The sequence below is a fragment of the Ictalurus punctatus genome, chromosome 3 (genome assembly GCF_001660625.3).
Source record: "Ictalurus punctatus breed USDA103 chromosome 3, Coco_2.0, whole genome shotgun sequence".
Classification (NCBI taxonomy): domain Eukaryota; kingdom Metazoa; phylum Chordata; class Actinopteri; order Siluriformes; family Ictaluridae; genus Ictalurus; species Ictalurus punctatus.
The window spans coordinates 22836392-22849375 of record NC_030418.2 but is presented as its reverse complement, the minus strand read 5'-3'; the positions used below and the strand labels follow the sequence as shown (position 1 = coordinate 22849375).

Genomic DNA, 12984 nt, shown 5'->3' with positions numbered 1-12984 from the left:
TGACGAACGTGCGAGTGTGATTGAAAAACGCGAGGCTTTAATTAGCAGAGCCGAAACATCTCTGTCGCGCTCTCGAGCAATCCCGTCTAAAGATCTCGATTCATTTAGCGAGCGGCGCGGTGTTTTTTAATGGGAAGGAGGAGCGGAGATGCTGTAGGTGATGACTGTTTGCGTTTTTCCTTCCCACCTTGCCTTCAGACACTTATCTCTGCACAGCGCCGGCGTGAATGCACAGCATACGCCTGAGGGACTGAGAAAAGCTCCGACGTCTGTTCGCTTTGATCTGAATATCAGCTGTCGGAGCTCCTCTCATAATTAACCCATCAAGGCGCAGTGCAAACCGGATCCTCCAGACCAGCGTGAGAAAAAGGAAACGGGAGTGGAGAGCTTCCCAGGCAAACCTTTCTCCGAAGACAGGTGGCTGGTGGATACGCTAAGGGAGTACGGATTGGCTGCTTGGGGAAAGAGGACCCCCCTCCGTGCTGCTGTTTTCCTACTGATACAGGCTCTCGCAAATTAAATATGGTGTGAGGTTTAGAAATTATTTCCCCAAACACAGGCAATAATCAGCCCCGAAGAGGTTTAAGGTTCCAGAGCCTGTGGAGGAAGAGTAGGTGGTTGGCTTTGAAGTGGAGCGGAGTAAGACTGCAATGGCTTGCAGGATTTCGCCAAGCCAATTTGTCACTGAAGCTGAATTTAAAACTAGCCAGTATCACATCCAAGGCCCAAGAGCGCAGTAAAAAAAAAAAAAAAACCCACACACTGATCAAGACTGCACTCATCAGCTCGCTCCGTTTCCGTATTGTTCCGATGTGGCGAGATTAGCCGGGGCTTTTGTGCTTCTCTACATTTCGATGCGGTGCAACAATTTCCTCGACACATGGCCAGACTTGAGCAGCCCGTCTACACTCCCGATCCGCACAGCCTTGGCAAGGTCTCGCACATATGATCATATCCATTCAGCTTTCTACGCCCCCCTACTCAATAGGTTTCTATTCATTAAATCAAGGAGGTGGCTGGGCAAAACGTCGACCACAAAAACATTCAGCATGACTTAATTATGCTTATCCATATCCATAATACCCCACTATTCAGAGGTTTCTCTCAGTTAATAAAAACCCTTAAGGATGTGGTCAGTGATAATCACCTCATTTAATAACCATGAAAGGAATGATGATAAAAATTAGGAAAAAGTGTGTGTGAGTGTGCGTGTGTGTGTGTGGGGGGGACGAGGAATCTCCAGCCTGATTCTGTATCCATATTAAAGCTAATAAAAACGACTCCTCCGCTGTAATCTGTCGGAGGAACAGCATCCAACAGAACGTTCAATTAGCCTGCGGCGGATTCAACATCTAATGCTATTTAAGCACAACAGATGAGGATCGGATCACAGTGCGCGCCTGGTCTAATGACGGTTCAATACAGGAGAAACATAACATGCTCTTATCTACCTTCTTGAGATGTAAATTGATTTATTACCAAGCCTCCATCTCTGAGCAACAGGGATTAGACAGAAGCGGAACACGCGTGTTTAATTTTTCTTTTCACTTGTTTTAGACTCTGGGATTTCATCCTCATTTCTCACAATTGACCTGGCCACCGCGGAGGATGCTGGAAACACCTCGGGGGAAGAGTTGGATCTCGCAGATGCGAATCTGTGGAGAGGCTGTGTTTTCAAATGCACTGTAGCACTGCAGCGGATGTTACAAGGACTATAGGTGGCACGTTGCGTCGCGGTTTAAGAGAAGAAGGGAAATGCACTGGGAACTGAAGCACAAAGAGTCAATCTGGTGGTGTCGGCGTGCACGCTCCTTAGCCATTTGCCTGACTAGCTGCTGTGGAAAAGCAACTGATGTGTGGAGACGTCTCAGAGAGCAGAAATTCATTGGAAGGGGGGGGGGGGGGGGGATACTAGTTGAGAGAAATGTATTCTACGTGCATGTATTTCTCCTTGTCCGATTTCTGATGTGGGTTCGCGAGAAAAAAAGTAGCTTGTGAGGCGTTTTTTTTTCCCTCTCATGAGCCCTAAATCAAATTGACGTGCATGACATCAGTGAAGAGGTACTCACAGTGTGTGACAGTGCTTGCCATTTATATATTTACTGTGTGCAATGCGAGCCCTCGCTCCCCCCCCCTCCCCTCCCTCTCTTCTTCCCTCGCTCTGGCTCACCAACCCTTCCTCGCCTCTTTCTCTCCCCATCTCTCCCGCCCTCAGCCTTTTTCCCCTGTATCTCCCTCTCTCTCTCTCTCTCTCCCTCTCTCTCTCTAACTGACTCTGCTGCTCTGCATTCCAGTCACGTCGATCGCACCTTGAGTGATCCTGGTGAAGACAATTATTCATACCGAGAAGAAACACATTCGGGCGGATAGCTCTGCGCTTGAAAAAGAGATAAGCCACTTCAATTATTTAAGCATATCGTTCTTAAACTCACATTTACTTTCCGTATGAATTTGCATTTTACGAGCCCAGGACAGGGCCGACACCGCCTTCCCCGTCCCATCCTCTTGTGAATCCAGTAGGACATTAATGTTATCTTCTCACCTATTCACTCTCTCATAACTCTTAATATTCCGACATGTAATGCATTAACACAAACGATCACTCTGTTTACATATTTGCCTGAGAAGTGATCCAGTATTTATGAGGGAGGGGAGAACAGCGGGAGTAGGAGGTGGTGGTGGTGGGGGTAGTATGATGGGATGACAGCGCTGCATAATTGAGGATAATACCACAGCTGAGCAGAGAATCCTTATAGCCTAATGAAGCTAACAAGGTGGGCTCCTTAACAAAGCCACCTGCCAATCGCAGCCTGCGCTCAGCCTGCCCCTCAGGACTTCTCTCTCTCTTCCCAAGAGCCTTCTCAAAATTCAATAAATAACATCTGTAGGCGATGTTGGGTGCAGGCCTGGGAGGAATGCGTCATAACAGAAAAGGAGACAGAGGGGAGAGGTGTGTGTGTGTGTATATGAGGGAGCGGTGGAGAGAATGTGTATGTGTGTGTCTGTGAGAGAGGGAGCAGAGGAGAGAATGTGTGCGAGTGTGAGGGAATAGAGGAGAGAATGTGTGTGGATATGTGTGCATATGTGTGTGTGTGAGAGAGAAAGAGAGAGAGAGAGAGAGAGAGAGAGAGAGAGAGAGAGAGAGAGAAAGCGAGCGGCAGCGCTGGCTGAACAAAGAAACCATGACGACTGCCAGGTTGCTATGGCGACTGCTGTGAGGGGGCCAAGGGAGTATAATAGCGCATCAATCACTGTCCGAAAAAGAACTTCATTATCAGCTGAAAAATAATCCTTTAGGATGTGTTTAGTGCGTGCGAGCTGATGTCCACTCACCTCGAAGCCCTGCTCGCGCGCGAACGTGACAGCCTCCTGCAAAACAACACACACACACACACACACACACACACACACACACACACACACACACACACCAACACAAAAACACACACGCTTAATTACACACCGCCGCAGTGATAGCATTTCACTTAGCCCACACACTCCCGTCTCCAAAGCCCGCTTCCCTCGTCATATTGCCTCGGTACGCTGTTCAAATTTTCCACCCTCATAAGAAAAGAAAGACATGTCGAATGAAGATCCAATTTCAAAATGCTCTGCTATCTTTACATAAGCAGCAATACCACTACGTTAAAAAGAAGAAGAAGAAAAAAAAAAAAAAGCAGCACAGTGGACACACACACACACACACACACACACACACAGACACACACAACCACAAATAAATAAATAAATAAATAAATAAATAAATAAATAAATAAATAAATAAATAAAATTCTGCAACCAACACTGCTAGATGCAGAACTTGGATTAAAGCATCTACCGGATGAATAAATGAAAATGTAACTAAGCGTTCAGGAGATCACAAGTGGCATCTGAAAGAAGGATATTCGCACTTGATCCCGAACAATAAAAGCATTAAAGCAGCGCCGTGATGTGATGGAGAAATAAAGCCAATTACGTGTGTGCTAGGTCATGCCCTTTGCTTGGCAGCATGACCCCAGGGAGCAGTTGGAACATCGTGGCTCTTTAAAGGATGGAGAGGAGGGGCATCCAGCTACATGGCTGGGAGGGCTGAGGGTCCCAGCAGGGCTACACACAGTCTGTCTGTCACCAACGCTGGATAATAAACACAAGACGGGTCCATTAATCTAGTCCCCCCCTACACACACACACATCTGACACATGTATAGAGAATAAGGAAAGGCTACACGGCTCCATCTAAGACAAGAACAAAATCCTCCAAGCGCTACGTAAACAATATCCTTGTGTGACATTTAGTTGTTTGTGTTTGGTTCCAGTCCCAGGCTTCAACAGTCTTTTCAGGTTTCCGAAGCTGCACGTGTGTTCCTATTTACGTGTACACTGAACATGTGTGTGGCTCAGAGGTTAAACGCATCAAGGTTAGGGCTACAATTTGCACCAATCCTAAAAATGAGAAAATCCTAAATCCCTGCGGAAAAGCGTCCAGGTTTCATGGCACCAATTACAGCTCAACAATCTGATACAGCGGCCAACAGGCGGCCAAGGTGAACTACACTTTTATGGAGAGTGATTCAACAGTATTATTTCAAGATTCGCTCCGGGAATTAAGCAGCAATTCAGGCACATTCGCAAAATCGAAACGGACACTCTTCACCGGTCGAGACGCCCGTGCCACGCTACATGTGCCTTAAGCGTTACGAGGCCCATCATTATTTAACTACAAGGACAAAAAGGACAAATAGGTGATGAAACCGTGAGAACATTCTTCATGCACAGTTTCACTGAGAGGGTCATAAGCGGAAATAAAACAATGCTGCTTTCCCCTGTTCGGAAAGCCGTGCCGATTATTTGCATCCACAATGACTCGGAGTTGGAGCACGAAAACACCGCACGTTCATCACGGCTTCTTGAAGTTTTACTTCTTTTCTTTTAAACGAGTCGCACAAGTTGCACGCAGCGGTGAAAGGGAAAGGGGAAAAAAAAAACGCTTACGAGACCTTCTCCACCCTCTGTAATTTATGGCTCATGGGAAAGGTCTGGAGAGAAGGCAAAGAACAAAGACGTGCAGAGCCGGAGCCAGAGAGAGACAGAGTGATTTAATGAGGAATGATAGCTAAGGGAGTGCGTCTGTAGCCACTGAACAGGATAAACTAGCATTAAGCGGACAGGGTTAGGCCACTTTGACAACCGGCCAGGCCTGACATGGGGCTCTGAAAGTGCCAGAAGGCTGAAGACACCCAGATACCCATCGCGTTCACTCCATCAGGTGCTTCGCATAAAACAAACAAACAAAAACAAAGGAAAAAACGAAATGGCTGAAAGGTTTACACAGAAGACGGAGAGGTTTTTGGCCAGGCAGGTTTGTGGGTTCAGGGTTAGCTAGAGCACTTATGCTTGGCAAGATCTGAGCTCAAGTGCAAGCCAGCTGAGCTCAACCAAACCCAGGATTTTCAAAGCCAAAGGGAGAGGACTCGTCTCTCAAATCATCAGCTAGCTGCGAAACAAGCTAGCCGAGAGGGGCACGGTCTGACAAACGCGCTCATGAGATGTTATTTCGCACTTTGTTATGGGCTGGATTAGGACTGCTGGGATACGGCAAACACTGATGCAGCAGCCAAACAATGGTGGCATTGTGGGATACAGATGAGGGCGATTGAGGTGTAATTTCATAATCGCAGCCTGCGAGTCGCACACAGAACGATTCGAGTCAGTGAAGGGCCACGGGCCTTTAGAGGAGGCCGGCAGATGGATATCAATAAAGTAATCTGGGCAGGGGAAAAGAAAGATTAGGGGAAGAAAGCGAGCACTGCTGAGGTGTTAAGGTACTCCCCTGAGAATGCAGCAGGCCAAGTGGAGCGTGACGGGCGACAAACAACAGCGAGCGAAAGAGAGCGAGAGAGAGAGAGAGAGAGAAAGATGTTTGCTGCAAAGAGCTTTTCAGGAGAAATTTATTTAAACCCTCTAATCCTTTATTTACCACTGCCTCCTGCAATTACCACTTAAGACTAGCTCGCTAGTGGACCCTGTCGTCCATGCCTTATGTAAATCACGACGTAAAACAAGAACACGGCCACTAACAAAGCGTTAAATGGGACCAGATCAATGGCTAATCAAATGAACACAACCCTCCGTGACAACCCGAAACCACTAACGGTGCATTCGGTCTCATTTCCACACACCGGCCTCTTTCATTAGAGGCGCTTAATGTATCGTACTGTACAACCCCTGAAGGTGCTTGAGTGTTTGTTAACGCTCATTTGGGATCGGCTCCTGACGGATGTTGTGTTTTTGATGTGGTTATAAAATGGCAGGTAGCCAGTCAGACTGTAAGCTGCAGAGAGGAGCGGCGCTCGATTTTCGTTATGGTCCTCCGTGGTCGAACCGCTCCGTTCCACTCCCTCCGCCGTGTGCACAGCTAGCGTGTGACACAGTTCGAAGAGAAAGGAAATATCCACAGGGCAAGCTCTTAAAGGAAACGCTCGGTGCTGGCGAGGCAGCCGCAATAATGAGGTCATCAAAACATCCTGGCTGCATGAAATGCATGTGAAGTGGGGAGTGTCCACTTCAAAAAACAACAACAACAACAACAAACAAAACAATAACAACACAAAAAAAAAAAGAAGAAAAACACCGTTGGCCTTTTACCTAGCGGTCATTTTGAGATGTTAATTCTACTTTCTGTGTTTTAAGGATAAAAAGACTGGAGGGCTCATGAAAAAAAAAGGTGTTTCCCCTTGATCTCCTTCCCCTCATTTTGGTTCCACTTGCAGTGTACTGGCAGCATGTGAAAGCTCAGTCTGGGGATTGAGCGGAGCACTTCAAACGCGCCTTTGTTAAACAATGCATGAGAAGCAATTGCTCGGCGTAATGATATCATTACCAGAATCACGGCCGCTGACTGCTGTCTCTCCTGTCCTGTATGCTGGAGAGGAGATGAGAGTGTGAGGGAAAACATTTCCACTTCAGCACATGTGACATCGCTCTCAATGACAGCCTTATTACTGCACCGGAGTATGTTCTGATCACTTTCAAAGCCTGCCATTGTCTCTGAGCCCATCACGGAAATGTACGTTTGCATGTAAACAAGTTTGCGGGCTCCAGACTCCAGCTGCGGCTCTGGCGTGATAAATAAACCGGCTAATGGCTGTGTGTAAATATAGTGGGGCTTAAATGCACATATTCACGAGCAAGTGTGCCGAGCTGCATTCCAGTCAAACGCACACATAGCTAGGCAAGATGCAACACATTGTGCACTGCAGTTAAACTTAACACTTTCGCGTGTGAGATCTCAGAAACTGTAGGGCTAGCAAGACAATTTTTAAAACATTTTCATAGTCGGAATGGTTGAACTAGAACACAGCAACTTGCCATGATGACATGATAACGGTGAAAGCTAGGATCTCTCTTTTCAAGGGAAGCTACTGGAAGTATACAAGGGACCATTTACCTCGGGGTTACAGAGCATTATATTGATAAAAAGGGAAGACTCTCACTTTAACATGCTCACAGAAACACTATGCTAAAGGGACTGTCGGACAGTTAATGGATGAAGGAAAGCAGAGGAACACTTATTTAAAAAAAAAAAAAAAAAAAAAAAAAAAAGTTAAAGCTCTCGGCATAATGATTGGTCGTCGCATGCATACGAGTTCTCCAGTACTGCAGGTGGCGCTGATAAAATAATAAAATCATGACAAGTTCCTTAACTAGAGGAAGATGGCGGCAGAAGAACTATGGAAGAAGATGGAAGAACTATGTCGGTGAAGTTGTTGGACGTACATAACCAAATGTTAGAACAAAAGGAATAAGGAGAACGACTTATTTCGCGTGCTAGAGAAACATATACGATACGTACACTTTTTTTTGGAACGATCATTCAGAGGCTTGGTTGCATGGTGTGTTCGTCTGCAGAGTTCGCCCGGCTGTCACGTGCAAGACACAGCGCGCGAAGCCTCCACAGAACGTCCATTTTCTCCCCCACTATTGTTCATGGAAGCCAGGCGGAAAGACGAGCGGACATAGAACGCATCTTTGCGAGAACCGAGTTGTGCTGCGAGCTTCCTGTTGCGCAATGGACCGTCCCAGTACATTTCAAGTAGTGGGACAGGGTCCTCATCTCCTCAGTGCTCACTAAGTAATCTGTTTCAGCTGGTTAATAGATTCACTGTAAACTGGCTGATTAACCAAAAGTTAATGGCGCATGTTTTAATGTAGTAAGACCTCACGTTTACTAAAAACTAAGCTAACAAGTTTAGGGATAAATTTGACTTTAACAACCTCATGTACAACCCCAATGCTGAAAAAGTTGGGATAGTATGGAAAACGCAAAAAAAACAAAAAAACACTGTCATTTGAAAATTCAATTCACCCTGTACTATATTGAAAACACATTAACACGATTTGATGGTTCACCTTGTGAATTTAATTTATTCTTGAAAATATACACTCATTTCAAATCTGATGACTACAACACACTCCAAAAAAGTCAGGACAGTTGACTGTGTACCACTGTGCAACACCATCTTTTCTTTTAATAACACTTAAGTGTTTGGGAATGAATACACCAGTTGGTTAAGTTTAGCAAGCGGAATTTTCTCCCATTTTCTCCCTTCGTTGCCTTGTTTTGCGCTTCATAATGCGCCACACATTCTCAATCGGAGACAGGTCAGGACTGCAGGCAGGCCATGCTAGCACCCGAACTTTCTGCTTACACAACCATGCGCTTGTAATCCGGGCAGAATGTGGTTCGGCGTTGTCCTGCTCTGGATGGCAGCAGATGTTGCTCCAAGATGTGTACATATGTTTATGCATTAATGTTGCCCTCACAGATGTGCAAGTAACCCATGCCACACCCCCTTACCATGACAGACACTGGCTTTTGGACCTGATGCTGATAACAGCTTGGATGGTCCTTTTCCTCTTTGGCCCGGAGAACATGACGTCTGTTTTGTCCAAAAACTATTTGACATGTTGTCTCGTCGGACCACAAAACACAATTCCACTGTGCTACTGTCCATCTCAGATGAGAACGAGCCCAGAGAAGTTGGCGGCGCTTCTGGACAGTGTTGATGTATGGCTTCTGCTTTGCATAGTAAAGCCTTAAATTGCATCTGTGGATGCAGCGGCGAATGGTGTTGACTGACAAAGGTTTACGAAAGTATTCCCGAGCCCATGTCAGGATATCCATTACAGACTCATGACGGTTTTTAAGACGGTGACGTCTGAGGGATCGGAGATCACGCGCATTCAGAAGTGTTTTTCAGCCTTGCCCTTTACGCACAGAGATTTCACCGGATTCCTTGAATTGTTTAATTACATTGTGCACTGTGGAAGGTGAAATGCCAGAAATCCTACTGATTTGTCTTTGGGGAATGTTGTTCTCAAAGTGTTGGATTATTCGCTGATGCATCTGTTGGCAGATTGGTGAGCCTAGACCCATCCTTGCTCTTGAAGGACTGGGCTTTTTTGGAGGCTCCTTATATACTATGATTAGGCGATTGCCATCACATCAACTTCTTATTTCAACTTGTCACATCACTATTAGTCCTAAATTGCCCCAGTCTCAACTTTTTTGGAACGTGCTGCATGCACCGATTTCAAAATAAACATTTAGATAAAAAAAACTATGCGGTTGATTACGTAAAACATCAAATACCTTGTTTTTGTACATTTTTTGTTTAAATACAAGTCAAAGTACATTTACAAATCACTCCTCTTTTGGTTTTATTAGCATTTTCCATATTGTCCCAACTTTTTTTTTTGAATTGTATATCTCAATCTAAATCGTATATCAAAATGGCTCTTTTTAGATACATTTTTTGATTGAATTAGGTTATTGTCGTTTAAAACATGTTAAAACTGCAGGTATGGGTTAGGCTTCCTCGATATCAACAACACATCCGGGTAATTTCAAGCGTCCCTGGTACTTGCGTTCTTGAGTATCGGAATTGAACTCCGGCGGTGGATGATGACGTAGAACGAGTTTCACAAGGACGCGAGATCGCGTAAGAACGCATACGGAGAAAAATCATCTCCGTATGAAGAAGTATACTGAGGCCTTAAGTCTAAAGTACATGACTGCAGCTGCTGGTCCTTTTCCCATACGATCTCCACTGTCCACTCTCAGACACGAGCAAGACGCAAATTAGAGGTCAAATTCGAGAATAAAACATCATTCATCATGAATAACCGCAAAATATAATTCATTTCTGCTCATTATTTTAACCATACTCTCTTCTGTCCTTTCTACAGTTAAGGATTAGAAGCTTTCAGAGTGCTTCTACTTGGAAACTCTCACTGATACATTAGTACAGTACTATAAATGAAGAAGCCTTAAGGGATTTTAGACTGAACTTTTTTTTCCCCCCCTAAGAGTGTTTGACATCCCTACAAACAAAGCCTTCCAAATATGGAGGAAATAAAAAAAATGTTCATGTAATAATTTTAACTAGGGGGAAGAATAAAAACCAACAATTCAAATTTCCTGTTCTCTCTGTAACGCCATCTTTTGTTTGTTCTGACAGCTTTTTGGATTCGACAGATATTTCTAAGCACACACACAGCTTCAGGTAGTTTCTTTTCTGTTACGTTGCCTACAAGTAACTCATGGGTGTTTAAAAAAAAAAAAAAAAAAAAGGGCCTTTAGCTGCTTGGATTTTGTTAATTCTCTGGTCATGTATGACAGGTGAGTGCAGCAGCAGAGCCAGACGGGCATTGGGAATGATGATCTCATTAGAGAAATGACAGGTACTTCCCTGGAGACGCATCAGTCCTCCAGTTGTTCCATGACACGAGATACGGGTGACAGCATGGACATGTGACTGTGTTTGTTCAAATGTGCATGACTGTGTGTGTGTGTGTGTGTGTGTGTGTGTGTGTGTAAGTATACTAATGTACATCCCAGGAATATGGCTGATAATTACAGTAACCATGAAAACACTAAATAAAAAAGAAGGAAGGAAGAAGAAGTAGTCTATATTTGTGGCATATGCATTACAGCACAGTGAAATGTGTTTTATGTGTTTCTCTAAAAAGAAATATCTGGAGGTTAATTGGCAACAGGTCAGTAATGTTATTGGGTATAAAAAGAGAATCTTAGTGTTTTTCAGAAGTTTTAATTAACCTAATTAGTTGTAAAAATGTTCCTCCAGCTGTTTCTTTTGAGTAAGAAACTTTACTTACTTTTCCAGCCTTTTGTTGCCCCGTCCCAACTTTTTTGAGATGTGTTGCGGCCATTAAATTAAAACTTCCTTCAAATGGTACATTTGCTCAGTTGAAACATTTGATATGTTTTCTATGTTCTATTGTGAATAAAATATGGGTTTATGAGATCTGCAAATCATTGCATTCTGTTTTCACTTACATTTAACACAGCGTCCCGACTTTTTTGGAACTGCCGTTGTATATTGTACGTTTTATTCTTGATATTGTATGATTATTCTTGCTTTCTTGCAGCGCTCAGGCGGTACAAGTCGGAGCTCTCAGAAAATTCCTGGTGTACGAGTCTGCACTTACGAGTCCTACGAGCACGTGGACGCTTTTTTACAAGTCGGAATCTCCTAATTACGACATGCACTGAACGCAGGTTTGAAGCCCCGGAAGTTAACAGAAAGAAAATGTTAACATATTAGGGCTCCTAGACTGAACTGGAAATCGAAAACAGCAATAATCTCAATAAACCACCATTCCACGACTCCGCGAATCCGATGGGACGGACTCCAAGTGTACAGTCCCCCACGAGAGCTGCCAAAAGTCAAGCTGGCTGATATATAGTGCAGCAGAGCATGTTGCTGTTAAACGTCTCCAAATCATACTGGCAACAACAAGCTGACATCCTGCACTCAGATGCTGTGAAAGAAATACACCGGCCGTGGTGGCAGCTATTGATCTGCCCTCAGTGCCGTGTCTTCTCTTCCATCCATCATTACTGTGCTACTGGACACACAGGCTGAACGCAGTGTGTGTGTGTGTGTGTGTGTGTGTGTGTGTGTCAGTGCCCAGACCTCCCTGTCCACCTCCCTTAGTGGAAAATGGCTTCTGTGGCTCGTGCTGAGGGATATTCTGGGCAAAACCCCCTGAGCTCTCAGATTATAGTTGTTAGGTGAACTTTCCCAGCGCAAACCCTACTGGAATCCCACAGCAACACGCAAACCATCGACTATCCCTCTGAGGTATGAAAACTGCGTTCCAACAAAGCACAAATCTAGCGAGTGCTGTCTGAAATGGAAATCTAGAGGACAATCTAGACGTGTGGCCTTGACATTACCATCGGTTTGTCTACGCTTGTTATTTTATGCAGTGCAATATATATTATCACAGTTCTTTATCGAATAACACAAATACCATTGTGCCAGACATCAACGGCTGCTTTATTATTATGGCGCTGTATTGTTTAGCATTTCATATCTTTCAGGAACAATGTAAATAAAAAAAAAAAATTATTAAAAAAAGTACAAACTCGTAGCTAATATTATTTAATCATTTTCATTTGCTACAAGATTTGATCATTCTACAGATTCTTTCCCTTCAATTATAGACATAGCTCTCTCAGGTCACTTTGAAATCATTTACAGGCTCTATATTAATCTGCAATCGACTTAACTTACAAGTGGAATTGAGTCCTTTTTGAGCTATGAAGTGTGTGTGTGTGGGGGGGGGGGGGGGGGGGGGGGGGCGCGGGGGACTAGACGTCTCAAAGAAAGTGTGCGTTTTGCTTGCAACAATCTAGAGCGAACGTTTACTTTCCCAAAACAGTTAACAGTACAGTCAGTGTTCTAGATTTAACCCGCTAACGTGTCTATGGGGATTGATGTCAAAACTACTCAGAACTCATTTAAAGTAGAGAAGTGATCTTTCAGTTACTGTTAATAGTGTGAGCAGTCATGATGTTGTGACGTCATATGCTGAACCTGGGGTCGAGTAAACCGTCCTAGTAGGAATTCAGAGTTGAGTGAGCTTTTTAGTTGAATTTTGCTAGTCAGAGGTCCA

At 44.4% G+C, this 12984-nt stretch overlaps 1 protein-coding gene across 5 annotated transcripts in view; it reads right to left on the bottom strand.

The window, feature by feature from the left end:
- Positions 1 to 12984, bottom strand: part of adka (adenosine kinase a) — a 158074-nt gene that overhangs the window by 16351 nt on the left and 128739 nt on the right. For all 5 annotated transcript variants that reach the window (XM_047154099.2, XM_017463734.3, XM_017463735.1 and 2 more), the window contains one exon: positions 3334 to 3369. In XM_047154099.2, coding sequence (XP_047010055.1) covers positions 3334 to 3369 — 36 coding nt within the window. The remainder of the gene's footprint in view (positions 1 to 3333; positions 3370 to 12984) is intronic.